Source organism: Colossoma macropomum, unplaced genomic scaffold, assembly GCF_904425465.1.
Source record: "Colossoma macropomum unplaced genomic scaffold, Colossoma_macropomum, whole genome shotgun sequence".
In the NCBI taxonomy this organism is placed as follows: Eukaryota; Metazoa; Chordata; class Actinopteri; order Characiformes; family Serrasalmidae; genus Colossoma; species Colossoma macropomum.
In genome coordinates this window covers 13,135,613-13,151,660 of record NW_023494805.1, presented here as the reverse complement: position 1 = coordinate 13,151,660, position 16,048 = coordinate 13,135,613, and the positions used below count along the sequence as shown (strand labels likewise).

The 16,048-nt window shown below is 37.8% G+C and overlaps 1 protein-coding gene across 2 annotated transcripts in view; it reads left to right on the top strand.

The window, feature by feature from the left end:
• The window catches only part of dock11 (dedicator of cytokinesis 11), an 87,817-nt gene that overhangs the window by 60,829 nt on the left and 10,940 nt on the right, over positions 1 to 16,048 (top strand). For both annotated transcript variants that reach the window (XM_036596280.1, XM_036596279.1), the window contains 10 exons: positions 236 to 378; positions 1,488 to 1,603; positions 1,711 to 1,848; positions 2,795 to 2,977; positions 3,552 to 3,665; positions 5,748 to 5,963; positions 7,570 to 7,627; positions 9,081 to 9,187; positions 9,609 to 9,731; positions 15,173 to 15,286. In XM_036596280.1, coding sequence (XP_036452173.1) covers positions 236 to 378; positions 1,488 to 1,603; positions 1,711 to 1,848; positions 2,795 to 2,977; positions 3,552 to 3,665; positions 5,748 to 5,963; positions 7,570 to 7,627; positions 9,081 to 9,187; positions 9,609 to 9,731; positions 15,173 to 15,286 — 1,312 coding nt within the window. The remainder of the gene's footprint in view (positions 1 to 235; positions 379 to 1,487; positions 1,604 to 1,710; positions 1,849 to 2,794; positions 2,978 to 3,551; positions 3,666 to 5,747; positions 5,964 to 7,569; positions 7,628 to 9,080; positions 9,188 to 9,608; positions 9,732 to 15,172; positions 15,287 to 16,048) is intronic.

Here is a 16,048-nt window from a genome sequence, read left to right as displayed (position 1 = left end):
TAGTTAAGGAGTTGAAATACGAGTCATGTTACATGCCCGCTAGCACTGCTGCACAATGAACTGACTTTATGACACTGGCAACCTCACCAGAATGCTGAGTCTTAGCTTATAACATGTATGTAGCAATAATTCAGAGGATTCAGTGACACTTGATGGCAACTACAGAATGTTGCATGATTTCAGAGGTCTATTGGTATAATTACTTTTCTTGTGTATATGTCTTTGCTGTTTGCAGGTGTCAGGAGTCCTGGGTGTCCAAAGTCTTCACCTCGGACAGAAAGTCTCAGACTATGCCGGTGATGCGTGGGCGGTCCAGCCTGATGCAGGCCAGCCTGCAGCAATTCAGCACCATGGAGGCCTCTCACACTCTCAATATGGGTACTATAGATTGATAGAATAGAATTATACACAGATCAGGCATAACATTATGACCACTTTCTCGTTTCTACACTCATTGTCCATTTTATCAGCTCCACTTACTATATAGAAGCACTTTGTTGTTCTACAATTACAGACTGTAGTCCATCTGTTTCTCTGCATACTTTGTTAGCCCCCTTTTACCCTGTTCTTCAGTGGTCAGGACACCCATGGACCCTCTCAGAGCAGGTACTATTTGGGTGATGGATCATTCTCAGCACTGCAGTAACACTGACATGGTGGTGGGGTGTTAGTGTGTGTTGTGCTGGTCTGAGTGGATCAGACACAGCAGTGCTGCTGGAGTTTTTAAACACTGTGTCCACTCACTGTCCACTCTATTAGACACTCCTACCTTGTCAGTCCAACTTGTAGATGTAAAGTCTGAGACGATAGCACATCTGCTGCTACACAGTTTGTGTTGGTCATCCTCTAGTCCTTCATCAGTGGTCAGAGGACGCTGCCCACAGGACGCTGTTGGCTGGATATTTTTGGTTGGTGGACTAGTCTCATTCCAGCAGTGACACTGAGGTGTTTAAAAACTCCACCAGCACTGCTGTGTCTGATCCACTCAGACCAGCACAAAACACACTAACACATCACCACCACATCAGTGTTACTGCAGTGCTGAGAATGATCCACCACCCAAATAGTACCTGCTCTGAGAGGGTCCATGGGGGTCCTGACCACTGACTAACAGGGTAAAAGGAGGCTAACAAAGTATGCAGAGAAACAGATGAACTACAGTCTGTAATTGTAGAACTACAAAGTGCACCTATATAGTAAGTAGAGCTGATAAAATTGACAATGAGCGTAGAAACAAGGAGGTGGTCATAATGTTATGCCTGATTGGTGTACATATATTAGCTCATCCCAAATAAGAGCGACTGAATGATGAGTGGGGCTTTCATAAGTTAGTCATCCCTGGTCTCTACAGTTTTGTTTTCTAAATAAGGCATGTTCCATCTGCCTAGTCTTTCTTGAGAAGCTGACTCAAGTATTACTCAGTGGTTACAGCCAACAGGTTGAACTACGTTGTCCCTAACCCACAACTGAAAGGTATTTTACTACAGGTGGGGGTCCCACAGAAGCAGAGATTAACCACCAGGCCCTCTTAGAAGGCAACATCTCCACAGAGGCTTGCCTCATTGTCTTGGACACTCTTTCTCTTTTCACTCAGAACTTCAAGGTAATATGTACAGCCTTATGACAGAAGATGTACTTTGTGTACTCAATATTCACTAACAGTGACAATACTCTTTTTTTTATATCTATTTCTTTAAACCATTCCCACAGAATCAGCTGCTGGACTGTGATGGTCACAACAATCTAATGAAGAAAGTGTTCGACATTTACCTCACCTTTCTAAAAATGGGACAATCAGAGGTGTCAATCAAACACGTGTTTGCCTCTCTACGAGCCTTCATCACCAAGGTGAACACAGGCCAAATGACACCTGCTTGTCTATATTTATGGCTATAAAATGGTGTATAATGTTTTTACATGGCAAGGGCCCCCACATAAAGGAAAACAGAATTTTTCAATTTATCATTTAATTAAGGAGTGTGTTATCCTGTGTAAACACTGTTAATATTTCAAAATGAAGCATTCACTTACAGTCTATATATGGAAAACTCAGCTGCCGGTGTGAATTCATCATTGTTGTGGTGTCAGAACCATCTGTACATTTACATGCGGTTGCCTATTCAGCCTAAACCCTGTGGAATTCATCCAAACACGTTCATCCTGTTGTACATTCAGCCTGGGCTATTTTTTGGAGCTTAGTTACTTGAACAAACAACAATACAGGGCAGCCAGTTAGAACAGATGTCATTTACGTGCAATAGCACTGAAAAATTTGATATCACTTTTTTATTCAACATTAATTTATACAGTGCAAATTGAAATACTATAAGAGAGACAACAGAAAAAAGTATAGTAATATTTTGATATGTGCATGAGATCTAAAATGTCTTCTCACAGCTTCCTGCTAATTAGTTCAAACCTGTGTGAAGCTGTAGAGTAGTAGAATCTTATAATTATTCCATACATTTATCTGTAACTGTTTTATTTATTTATTGATAAGTGTGGTTCCGAACGTTTGAATTTTGATCCCAAACTTTTGAACGCTAGTGTATATCAGTTTTAAAAACACAGGATCAGATGCCTGTTTATTAGCTTGAGATGAAGAGAAATTTGAAATTGGTCTTCTAAATGGTTTTGGTGCATAAAACCCCACAAACATTATAAGGGGTCTTCAAGGAAAAATAAAATGTATATTATAGACTCTTTAAGTGAAGAAATGACACAAGCTTGATTATACCTTATTAATAAAATGATCATTCTGAATGCTGGAAATGATTTCCTCTTGACGCCTCAGTTTCAGGTAGCTCTCTTCAAGGGCCATGTGACCTTATGTGGCTCGCTGTGTTACGAAGTGCTGAAGTGCTGCATGTCCAAACTGGGAATCCTGCGTGGGGAGGCAGCCGGTCTGCTCTACCTCCTCATGAAGAACAACTTTGAGTACACCAAGAGGAAGAGCTTTTTGCGCATGCACCTACAGGTACAACATGCCGTGCCCTTTTTGTGCTGTCCAATAACTGGGTTGTGAAAATATCTGTGGAATGTTCTTCTTTGAATCTCCACAATGCAATATGAATGTCACTGAAAACAGAAAATAGATCATCTTGGCACGCAGTTTGGAATAATCTGTTTACACAGATCTGCACAGAAGAATGCTTTGAACGTTCTTTTATTAGACATTAAAAGAAAAAAAAAGACAGTGAAGTTTGATCTGGTGAAACTTTTTCTTTCTCTTTACGTTGTGAACTCTAATTGAGGGTAATAAGTGAAACCAGCTTTCTAACTTTGAACTCTAGTAGCTGAGTATTTCTAAATGCATTCCAACATACATTTGGACAAAGACAGAGTACTTGATTAGAGAAGGCAACTCTTCAGTAGATTTTCGTGGTATTTAATCAGTTTTTTGCCAGACCTTTGAAGATGAAATTAAAATAACACAATGCTGTGTATGGCTTATATATGGGCATATTTCTGCAGCCCTATGCCTTAGTGGTATAAGCATTTTTGAATGTTCATTTAATGCTATGTCTGAAGCAGTTCTTTCTGCTCTATAGATCATAATTGCAGTGAGCCAGCTAATTGCAGACGTGGCACTGACAGGCAGCTCACGCTTCCAGGAGTCTCTGTCCATCATCAACAACTTTGCCAACAGTGACAAAACCATGAAGGTATGGGTATAATGTTTTGACTCTGGATTATTCATTGAATTAATCACAAGATTTTTTGTGTTTATTGAGATCTAGGTGTTCATTAATTAATAAGGAATTTTAAAGCTGATAAAATCTTACATGCTTGGCCAAGTGTTTGTCTGATTTGTTGGAAGTCTTTGAACAGTGAACTAAACATTAAGAAACGTTAATGTGCATTGTTTTTTTGTTATTTTATCCTGCAAGTGTATTTCTGAGGGTGCATATGTGCACTTACAAAAGTTTATTTTTAGATGTGACGCACCTCATGGACCTGGCCTATATCTAGTTAACTAACCAACTAACTAACTGACTGAATGACTCACTGACTGAATGACTGACTCACATACTCACGTTCAGTGGGCTAACGATGCTCCACAAGGGTGCGCTATTCAGTGTGTGTCAGGGGGCTTGGGGTGGCACTGTCAAAAAGAGTAGTTCACTTACATGGTCACCAAATAAGCGAACACAGTGCACAGTTTTCAAGGCATAATTCATCATTGAAACCATATACCTAACAATTGATAAGTGTTAAACAGCACAGCTACAGGAGCTGGTTAGCTTAGCTAGCTTGATAACAGCTCGACAACCAAGATAATGGATCGCTGTGTCTTAGCAACTGGGAATTTTTGGCAAATGTCACAAGGAGTAGAAGCTGCAAAAGCAGCTCAAAAGATGATAAGTTATATGTGGAAGAACTCAGAATCAGCTGCTGAATGAAGCTTTCCGTGCTACTTTTACTTTTACAAAATGGAAAGTAGCCTGCCCAGTGTTCCCGTTTCCTTCTTCTGTGGGGAGCAAAAGATGTCTTATTTACACTTGAAGACATTTGGCTTGTATGTTTTATACTTTGTCTGATGTGGAGCTGTATCTCTAAAAGCAGCGTAGAGTAATGTTTATCTGTGTGCAAAAGCAATAAAGGTTTTAGCTCCTAAATGAGGTGGACAAACCCTCTGTTCTCTTTTACCTTTCCATGGTGGAAAGCAACCTGCACAGTGTCACATTTTGCTCATTTTGTGAGAATCAAATGTCTTTTTGATCGGAATTCTGCCAATTTTTATGGTGCGAGCAACACAACGAAGTTGCAGGAAAAAAAAAGGTTGCTTGCGGTGAGTGTAGTTTTAATGTAAAAAAAATCTCTGAATATTTCACATTTTCAGCCTGTGAAAGCCAAAATCAAACCTGTCCTGTAGTATGTGTAGCTCTAAGCCTTCGTTGAGCTGCTATCATGCTAACTTTTTTTCCTCGCTCCGATTTTTTAACCTCTTTCAACCATCCAACTATTGCTGAGCTTCTATATGACCAATCAGTGAGCTCCTCTAAAATATCAGTGAGTGGATTGTGTTTATTTAGCTGTTCAGATGTGGAATAGAAATTTGACATATCATAATACTGTCATCATTTTTAGGTGCCTTGGTGTACCTTGTTACTGTTGTGCTGCCTAACCCTACGCCAATAACAATAATTATACTGCATATCATAAATACTTTTTTTCTCTGAAGTATTCTTGATTATTCCACAATTAGGTAAACTACTTATATTTAAAGTTTCTTTCAAGAATGGTTTAGGAATCTGAATGGTTCCAGGTCATTATCAGGGGTATCAGAATTGACAAATCACAAATGATACCAGACTCCTGTAGTAGTGCCATTTCAGGTAGTAGTTCGTAACACTACTACTACTATTTCCAGTTATTTAGACCTATTGTTTGCTACATAAATGACTGACAGTAAGTCATTACTGTTTTGGAAACACCTACAAAATATCAGGTGCATATATCAGGTGCATACCATGGTTAAATATCTAACACAGTCTAACGAAAGTGTTGTATTACCTACAAGGTCAATTTACATTATTCATAGATGCCCTCTATCTGATTCTGAGTTTCACATCAATGACATTCTGTGCCCCTGTTATCTATATAAACACGTATTTACTTGTTTGTGTGTATATATATATATATATATATATATATATATATATATATATATATATATGTATGTATGTTTGTGGGATCTTGTGTCCTACCATTTTATAATACCAAACTTGTGTGTGTGTGCATAGGCTACATCATTCCCTGGAGAAGTAAAAGGCCTAACTAAACGCATCCGCACAGTTCTGATGGCCACTGCTCAGATGCGTGAGCATGAGAAAGACCCAGAGATGCTGCTGGACCTCCAGTACAGCCTGGCCCGCTCTTACGCTAGCACTCCTGAGCTCAGACGAACCTGGCTGGACAGCATGGCTCGCGCTCACCTCAAGAACGGAGATTTCTCTGAGGTACAATTCAGTTTTTTTTTTTTGATAAATTCAGCTAAGAACATTATGCAGTCAGCAATTAGTATTCATTCTGTCCTTTCTGTCCAACACATTGTCAGTGTCGCTGTCGCAAATAGGCAGTGAATGTACAAGCTTTTTAAGCGTCTATGTATAGTTTGCATGTCATTGCTCTTGTAACATTTTCTACAAAATAGATACTTTATAGAAGAAGGGAAGAACATTGTTAACTTAAATGTACGTTATTTTAATGATATTATGTTCAAAGTGATTTTGGATGGTTTTTGGCTGATGACAGTGACGATATGCAGTCTTTTTTGTCACCATGAGAATATTCTTTGTATCCAAAAGTTGTCTCTAAACAGTTAAATGGTACATGTATCAGGAATGCAGTCGGATCTCAGCAGAGAGAAACGATTCTTATCTTAATGCAAACACAGTCTTTCTGGAGCCGCGCCCAGTGACTTTGCTGTTCTTTTCCTCACCGTTGTGTTTAGCGTGGTAGGTCGTAAGTGTTGTATGATAAACTTTCCCACTTGGCATACAGGCTTATTCAGCAATGACATCTTACTCCAGGTTTGCTTGATAGTTGAAAAATAGAGCTGGCATATTCTCAAATTGCAGGGTTATTTTGTTTTGTTTTGTTTTTACCATGAAGCCAATGGTTCTAATTCTGCTGATTGCTCCCTAAAGTATATTAACTGCTGCTGACAATATCATCCAGAGTATGAATGGTATTTGACTGTGTTGTGAACTCTGTTTATTATTTTTTTTTGTATGCACCAGCAACGTTTCTGCATGCTAGTCATTGCAGAAAGGGCAAGCCCAAACCAGTTTGTTGTGTTGGTAGATCTAGAAAGCCAGGGCCATGAATACTCATGTGTGTTTTGCACCTAGATTTTTCTTTGGTCTTTTTCTTTTAAATATGTTGTAAAACACTGTAAAGACAGGCACCAGCATGTTTTTTTTATTTGTTACTTTGAATCCTGTGGTTGTTTATATAATTATGCTCGAAAAGTTGCATGCAAATCACAGGAAAATCTTAATTAGGGTAATCATAAGATGATCTTCATGAGAATTCTATTAAGGTCATCATAGGTCCTAGACTGTTTGTTCTATTGAGTAAACCTTTGTTTAACATGCTACAGTATTTAGTTAAGAAAAAGGTCTTATTTGAACTGACTGTTTGGCATGCAAATTCTACTACCACCACTCTTAAGTTGTGCTAAGAGGGGACATAGTCTCTTAAGAAATAGTTAGTATTTTCTGCAGACCAAAAAGAGCACAGGGACATGCTACTGGAAAAGCTGTGACCTCTGGACTCTCATAAGAAAAACAGAAATCCATGGAGCCAGAGAAGTATTTTCTAGGGCAAAGGTTAAGGGAATGAATGTTGTTACTTTCTCTCGTCTTCTCAATACTTTGAGTGTTAAATTTGCAACGTAATGAAATTTTTCTTTCAAGTAAAACACCCATAAACATTTTTGCACATTTGTGTAAAAGGCTTTCAGTCACTCTTAGTCTAATCATAATATTTTACACAAAATTAGCTTTACGTTCTTGCATTACATGCTTTCACAAGAATCATTTTATTCCTTTGTGTCCATAGGCGGCTATGTGTTATGTCCACATTGCAGCATTGGTGGCAGAGTATTTGCACAGGAAAAGTAAGTTTTCTTTTTTTATGATTTATTAAAAATTAAAGGGATCTGTCTTTACATTATCAGTTTAATGACATTGGCCATTGGCTATAATGATACACCCCTACACACTGGCATACTCTATAACATATAGTTCACTGTGCAATTCACAGTGCACTGACTTTCACACCTGCACTACTCAGTTTTGCATGCACATGCATACTGGGCCACATATAAGGTACGCAAAAGATGAATGAATTCATTTTGCATAACAAGGCTCAGCATGCTTGTTAGATTTTCAGAGAACTAAAAGTCTCAAACAGTATGAAGGATGTAAATATTGAGCTAAAGCAGTAGCTCAGATCCAGTTACACTAGGCCAGTGAAATTTCCCTTTCTGTGTCACATGCAAATAGAGAACATGCTCAGCACAGTCAGCTCACAGTCCTCTCCTGAACTTGTGGTGCAGATAGAACTTGTCAGATGAAGCGCTGCGACAGATGGGTGTATTATAGGCTGCACTTGCACATTTGCCTAGATTGTTTAAAAAATTTATGTAGAATCTAACACGGTAAAGATGAAATGTGTCCTGTGGTTTTCAAATACAAAATATGTGCTGTGCTATTGGTCAATTTGGTATTGGTCCGGATTAGTTCCAATGCAAACTAGAAGGTCGTGCCAGGTGCCACCAATTTTGCATAACTAGAAAACAGATCAGGAGTTCAGTTAACAGAACATTAACAAAAGACTTCTAACTGGTTTCAGAAGAGCTGAGTATGGGAAATGCACCCACTAACCCTTAGCTTTCATAAGTTTACATTCCTGATTGTATGAAATGTGGAAAATAAACCTCTTTGAGACCTTTGTGTTTTATTTAACCCTCCTTTTATTTTTGGGGACAATTTGACCCCATTCAGTATTTAACTGACATCATTTTTTGCTTCATATTTAATGATTTCTCTTAATTCAATGGGAACAACTGGGTAAACATAAAATTAACATGATATGTTTTCAATGTCCCGTACACATTTCGTACACATCAGTGTTCCCTGGGATCAGTTTGACCTCAGGCTGTTTTAGCTGTATAAAACACAAGAAATATTAACATTTTACACAAATTTGTTTTGTTTGTTTTGGATGATATTGAGGTCACTATAATATGCAACTTTATAATCTTCAAAACACTTTGCTCTGCTTTAAGGCCCTAACCTAACATACCATACCTGTAGTAGTGTGAGGACCACTCATAAGTCACACCACATGGGGGATGGGAAAACATAACTTCAACAAGGACTTTGATATTTCCCAGAGGTTAAAATTACTGAGGTCAAATTAATAAAAGATGTTAGTAAATTTAGGGATAACAGGAGGGTTAAACTATTATGAATTCACGGTCTCTGTTCCTCAGTTTCTTGTGCTGTTGTTTAATAAGGTGTTATGTATTATGTATATAATAATAATGTTCTTCTCTGGCCTTACAGAACTGTTCTCGACTGGACTGGCAGCATTTAAGAAGATTACCTTCAACATAGAAGAGGAGGCTGCCATGAAGGAAGACTCAGGCATGCAAGATGTGTACTACACTGAGGTAGTGTATTTTTTTGTTTGTGAGTGCAGGTGTCTGTTAGCTGATGTAACATAACTGGCGGTTAGCGTTCTCTTCCAACTGCCGCTAAAGCAACGTTCTCCTGACGTTGCTTTAGCAGCGGTTCAAAAAGATGCAGTGGTTGGCTTCACATGTCAAGGAGGGAGCTTGTGTTGGCCTTTGCTCTCCTAGCGCTGGTGGTATTGTGTGACTGGGGGAGTTCTAACTCTAATTCTAGTGTGTGGAATTGGATACTACTGAATTGGAGAGGAAATTGAAAAAAAAGACTGGCAAAAAGTGATTCTAGCAGCCCAGACATTACTAACGAATGTAGTGTAAATGTTTCAGATTTGCTCTTGAATTAATAACATAATGTAAAATAGCATATCCTATGTGTGTGTGTGTGTGTGTGTGTGTGTAACAGGATGTTCTGGTAGAGCAGCTAGAGGTGTGTGTTGAGGGCCTTTGGAAAGCTGAGCGGTTTGAGCTCATCACACACATTGCCAGACTCGTCATCCCAGTCTATGAAAAGCGCCATGAGTTTGAGGTAAGAACAATTAGAGGTAGTTTGCACAAGTTCTTACACCTTATACGTTCCTCTAGTAACACCATCATCTCTTATTTCACAAACCGGTTGTCTTTAAGAGAATACGCTCACCAAGGGGCCACTTTGGGTCACTTAAGGTCAGTCAAAAAAAACCACAATATGTCAAACAAAGTGTGCATAAAAAAGATTTTTTCATGCTTCTAAAAAACATAAAACAAAAACTTGCAGCATATGTTTCCTAAAGTCCCTAGCTTTGTTCAGATTCACTGCGCAAACGTGCATACTTGTCAACTTTCAGTGAAATTAGCCATTTTGAATGATGAACGTGCGACTTATGTGAATCATGTAGATTTGATGAGATTTTAGTTTTGTGAAGGGGCAGGTCTGGGGTCTGAGAGCAAGAGAATCCCTCCTCTCCCATAAAGACAGCACAACAGCAGTTCAGCTCACAGTCTTTTTTCAACCAACTCAAAGATAAAGTATTTAATTTTTATAAGCTAATCAGAGCCAGGATAACGTTAACAAAATGTGAAAAGAAAGTCATGTTTAGTGACCAGTGAAGTTGGTTTAATTTTCACATACTTTCATTTCTTTCTTTAGTTGCTTTCAAACTGTGCATGAAAAAGGGTTAATATATATAAATTAGCAAACAAGCCAATCAGCTTTCATTGATTTTTCATTTGAAATTGAAGTACGTTTATTTCTGTGAACTGTCGCAACTTCTATGAGAGCTTAGCCATTGTCTACAATTTTATTCGCAGTCATTGAGATCCAACGCCATAATGGAGCTAGTACAACACAAATGATGGGCAAAGTTTTTAGAATTACCTCGATTTACAATAGATGCAGAGTCTTTCATACACACTGACCTTGGCATGGTAAGCAGCAATTTTTTAACAAGAAAGTCAAAATACCTAGAAAGGTTTTGAACATGACTTGTATTATGCATATTGCATATTCTGCATATATGTATATTGCATATAACTTAATGAACTAAATAATTCCACGGCAATTACACCTGTGTAGAATGCACAAGAATTGTTTTGTTAAAATCACAAAAATAATTCTTCTAGAACTGCTACCACTGGACCCAGCTACAAGAGATTTGTTTCTAAACTTGTCACCTTTTTCACTGCTCATGATTCATGTTTTCATGTCTGATTCAAAATGTATTTGTATAGTGTGTAGTGTGCCCCTAGTGACCAAGCCAAAGGTGTAACAGCTTAAGGAAAAAACTCCCACAGAGCCAAAAGTAAGACACTAAGAGGAGCCAAGACTGAAAAGAGGAACCCCAGTGACTTCTGTTAGAGTGTTAGACATGAGAACAAGTTAACATGAACAGGTACGGAACTCAGTATAGTGCAAGAGAGGTGTTCGTTGTCTAGAACAGACTATACTATACTGCTCCAGTTACACATTTTAACAAGAGTAGTTTGGATGGATGCATTCCCACACCGGACACAATAAACTGTATCAGCATGTGGAGCTTTATGTGTGCCGCATGTTTTCTATCACTATATAAAAGAAGCACCATGCTACTATTACTGTACAGTAGTTTCTGAGCAAGCATGTGTACACATTTAGAACAGAACTCACATCGCTAAGAGCTTATTATTGTGTTGTTTCTTCAGAGTCACAATAAAAAGTAACTGAAGTGTGAATTAATGACAGGCATCAGAAATTGTTTAAAATAAACAAACAAAATATAAATCTAGGAATTTCCAGCTTTGTCAGGTCATGTTCCTCACAAGCTGTTGTAAGCTTAATGAAATCTGCTGATCTGCCTGTGTACTATGCTTTTGTACTATGTGTAACTAAATGACAGAGTTCTCCTCAAGGAGATGTGCATCCAGGGATTGGTGGTAACTTGACAGACTTGTACTGTAAATCCTTTGCCTTGTGGATTGAAAATGAATGCAATATCCAGTGTCCTCTACCTGTTATCACTGAAATTAAAATGCACAAATTTTATCACCGGCAGTCCCCAGGTTCGTTTAGCACAGTTTCAATTCTTGAGGCATGTTTTTAGAGTCAGTTTCAGTGATTTGAATCATTAGCCTATGCAGTGAATGCTAAAAACTGGTGATGAACTGACCTGTCAAATTTATTGTGCAGAAACCTGGGGACCTGTATGTGGGCCCATGCCTCGATTCCTCACTCTCCTAACAGCACAGTTTATGGTGATACACAAAGTAAACTGCAACACAGTTTACTGCTTGAGTGGGAGAAGTGACTCAGTAAAAGGGCAGCCTCAAGATGAGTAACTTCACCAACTCAACCAGCGCACTAAACAAGGTCTGCTTCTATAGACACATTCCAAACCAGGCCATGTGAGAATGAGCTTCATAGAAGACAGTAATGATCATAAAAGACCAAGTTGTAAAAACTGACACTGAACAATTCTGTCTTTGCTTATGCCTAATAAATAAAGATATAAATGTTCTGTTTCTGTTTAATTTTGCCTTAAAATAAAACAATTAATTTGCATTGAAATACATAATTTATTTTACCTCTTCTATAATTAAGCTAGAGGGTCTACAATACATTGGAGGAAATCTGAGTTAATCAGGCTCACCTGATGACCTTGTCAGGGGTTTCTAAGTGACAACATTGTTATGGACAAAACTTATTTCAAGAGGCTTATTAGAAAGAACTGAAATGGACTAGCCAAGCTTTAAAAGCAAGCAACAGGGGTATTCAGTTCCGGTCTTGGATGGCTGGTGTTTGGTGATTTTTTTCTGCTCAAGCACCCCAGGATTAACTTTTTTGTTAATTGCCAGGTTTAGTGGGTGTGACTAAGCAAGAAAATAACCTGTGCTGGACTGTGGCCCTCCATGATCTGAACTGAATGATCTGAATACCCCTGCATTACACAGTTAACAATGCACAAGAGCTTTGAGAGGAGGAAGTCAAGATGAGAGGCAACTTGATTTCTAAAAACAGAAGAAGTGGGCAGAAAAAGACACTGTTTATGAAAAGTAAACAGAATAAAACAAGACCTGTCCATGTAAACTGAAACTCAAAAGAGAGAGGGAAAAATGTAACCACGCTCTCCTCTCTACGTTTATATCTATCCATTCTGTTTAGCATTGACCCTTTAATAGTTTACTCAGCATAGAGGTCCTTTACTCTCCAACTGTTATGTATTGAAAAAGCTAGCTTTCTAATTGTAAGGAATCGATACAAGAATGAGTGTTGTCCTCTTGGTTAGCAGAAAAGACCTAACTGCATGTCCTCTTGTTAACATTTTGCCAACTTAAGTCATGTGCAAAAGTTTGGGCACTCCTGGAAAAATAACTCGCTTTGTCGATTTTCCTGAGTGAAAATAAGTTAACACATCTGCAGAGAACACATTCTTGCACATTTTAATGCGCAATAGCTGTTCATTTGCTCAGCTTAACGTATTGGGGGGGAAAGAAATACGTGGACTGTGCAAAAGTCATGACACATTTTACGTTAGTTTTATGTTTACCCAATATGTTTAACTCTGTGTTGGCAAATAAATAGAAATTGCACAGAAAATTATTTGAAAATCAACAAATTGTGTATTTTGACCAAGGGTATTAATTTGTTTTTTGCATATGACTGTATATAACTTGCTGCATTTGATTAATGAAAAAGAATAGCGAAATATGACACAAAAAAATCCTGGTTGTGTTTAGCAACAGCAATTACAGATTGATCACATGTCCAAACACAAATATGTGGTTCTTTACACTCAGTGCCAAGCAGCTTCACTAGACTCAGGAGTGTATTACAGAGCTATTAATACTGAATGGCTTATGTAATATTTGTACATTTTATTAGTTTTAGAATTTTTTTTCTCACGCAGCAGGAAAAGCACTTTTTCCATATTGTCTTCTGGTTCCTCAAAACCATGTTTCTTGCTAGCTGACTACACAAGGTTAATGCACCACAAAAGATGTGCTTTAATGCGGAAAATCCAAGATTGCAGTCTTTTGGAATTTACATAAAGCAGGTGGGCACAGGTCTAACCAGATTTGTGTTGCTATAGTATATGAGATTAAGTCACCCAATGTGTTGACACCCAATATTGTGTTGAAATTGAAAGCAGAGATCTGTAATGTTAGCACTAACACTTGGCTCATATCAAGGCTCCATTTAAATACAACAGTAACACTATAAATCATTTTATCCTGAAGCTCTGTTTGAATTACTGTCAGTCTCATATAAAAAAAAACTAATATGGAGCCAAAAAACATCCTACTTTCTTGTTATTTTCGTGATGAAACAATTCCTCATGAGCCATTCTGTACATGTAACTCGCACTGGCTCTTAATGTGTTTATGGAAACCAGTCACAAACAAGGCTTGGCCTGTGCCTCCATATATGGCTGCTCTCCACAGTGTCATAAATATGGTTGAGACAAGTTTATACCAACATGACCTGTGTGCTCTTAATGCCTTTTATTTCTCTAGCTCCATTAGAAAACTATGCTAACATAGTTTAAACATTCGTGGTCATGTTCATAAAGCATTTCAGAGTGTGAAATCTAGTGATCTTTCTAAATCAGTGGGGTTTTTCTTTAGCTCATCACAGATTTTGACTAGATATATGAAATTTATTTTGTTAACAATGTCAAAAAAATGACATTAAGCACATTGGCTATCCACACATTTTTAGCGACTTCACTATATATATATATATATATATATATATATATATATATATATATATATATATATATATATATATATTATAATATACTAGAGCAGTATAATATACTAGAGCAGTACTGCCAAATTTGGCCTGTGAGGACAAATGTGCTTTAGAGTGATTTTTTGTCATAAAGACAGTGATTAAAAAGTTAAAAATAATCACAGCCTAGATTTCGCTCAGTGAAAACTTAATAAAAAAAGAACCCAAACTGATGAGCATTTGCTATTATTAACATGTGAATAACTGAATAGTGTAGATACTGATTAAAAACTGACACTCATACAGCGAGATCCTCAGTACTGCATATATTGTCCCAGATCTCAGTTGGCTTTGAGGTTTGGTGAGTGTTTGCCGCAGGGATTACAGGCATTCAGCCATTCCGGCTGAACTGTCATCTGAAAGGATACAGGTCCTTTGTGCTTACCATAAAATTCTGGTAGGAAATTAAGCCTAATCTGTTCCAGCTGTTCAAACAAACTAAAAAAGAGGCTCTAATGACAGGAATGGGAGATGATATTGATGTAAAACTTATACAGTGTCACTTGAAAGAATGGAAAAATGTCCTGGAACCCTGCCTAATGGATATTGAGGGTTATTGAAATTGGAAGGGACATTTTTATCAGATTCAGATGGATGTTTACTTGTACATGTTGCAAAACAAATTTGTTGTAATATGAAGGACCAGTTGCCAAAACTTAATTTCTCTTTCTTGTACACTCAAGCACGAAGGAGTGAACCCTATGTATTTATTTCCTTTGTAGAAGCTGAGACGGTTGTACGATACCCTACAGAGAGCCTACTCTAAGATCTTAGAGGTGATGCAGACTGGTCGCCGTCTACTGGGAACCTACTTCAGAGTGGCCTTCTATGGGCAGGTGAGTGAAGTTCACACATGCAGTGAATACCCCAGTGCTGAATGTTTATGGCCTATATTCAAATACCAAGAAGGCACCATTTTATTATAATGGTTTTAAAATAAATGTGTCTCTCCCAGAGATTACCTATTATAAAACCATATTAAAACAATTTTTAAGAAAAGTTAGCCAAAATATAAAAATTTTCCCCTTACCTTAAATATACTAGATCAGCCAAGACATGTTTATTGTCTGAAGTTTGTTCCTTTAGTATTGCACTGAAGCTACAAGGCTAATGTAGCTAACAGGTAGGAATGCAACCATTTTGTTCAGACTGAATACAAGTACATATTTTTTAGGAACTTGCGGATTTCAAGTCTGATACCATAAGTAGTTGTTATGTGAAAAAAATGCAATGTACCTTAACAGTTAAATCATTAAAATCTAGCTGATTTTAAATGAAGTGCATTAGCTAGCTATGTTGCATTAGTCACATTGGATCGAGTAGCACTGCAGTGGAGAAGAGTGGATTTTGTTTCACTCAGAAAAGCACTTCTGAGCAGCTTTAAGTAAAGTTTAATAGTTTTGATGCTCATCATCTGCCTCTTACAACATCACTCTCTGCAGCACAGCTACAGCAGATAGCACATCAGAGGCTAATGCATGCAGGGCTAATCCAAGGAGCTCACTTGTGGAGTTTCACATCTAAAGTAATTTGTTTGGCTGGTTGAGCTGTAATTGAATGTCCTCTAAAGCCAGACATACACATTGTGATTTTACAAA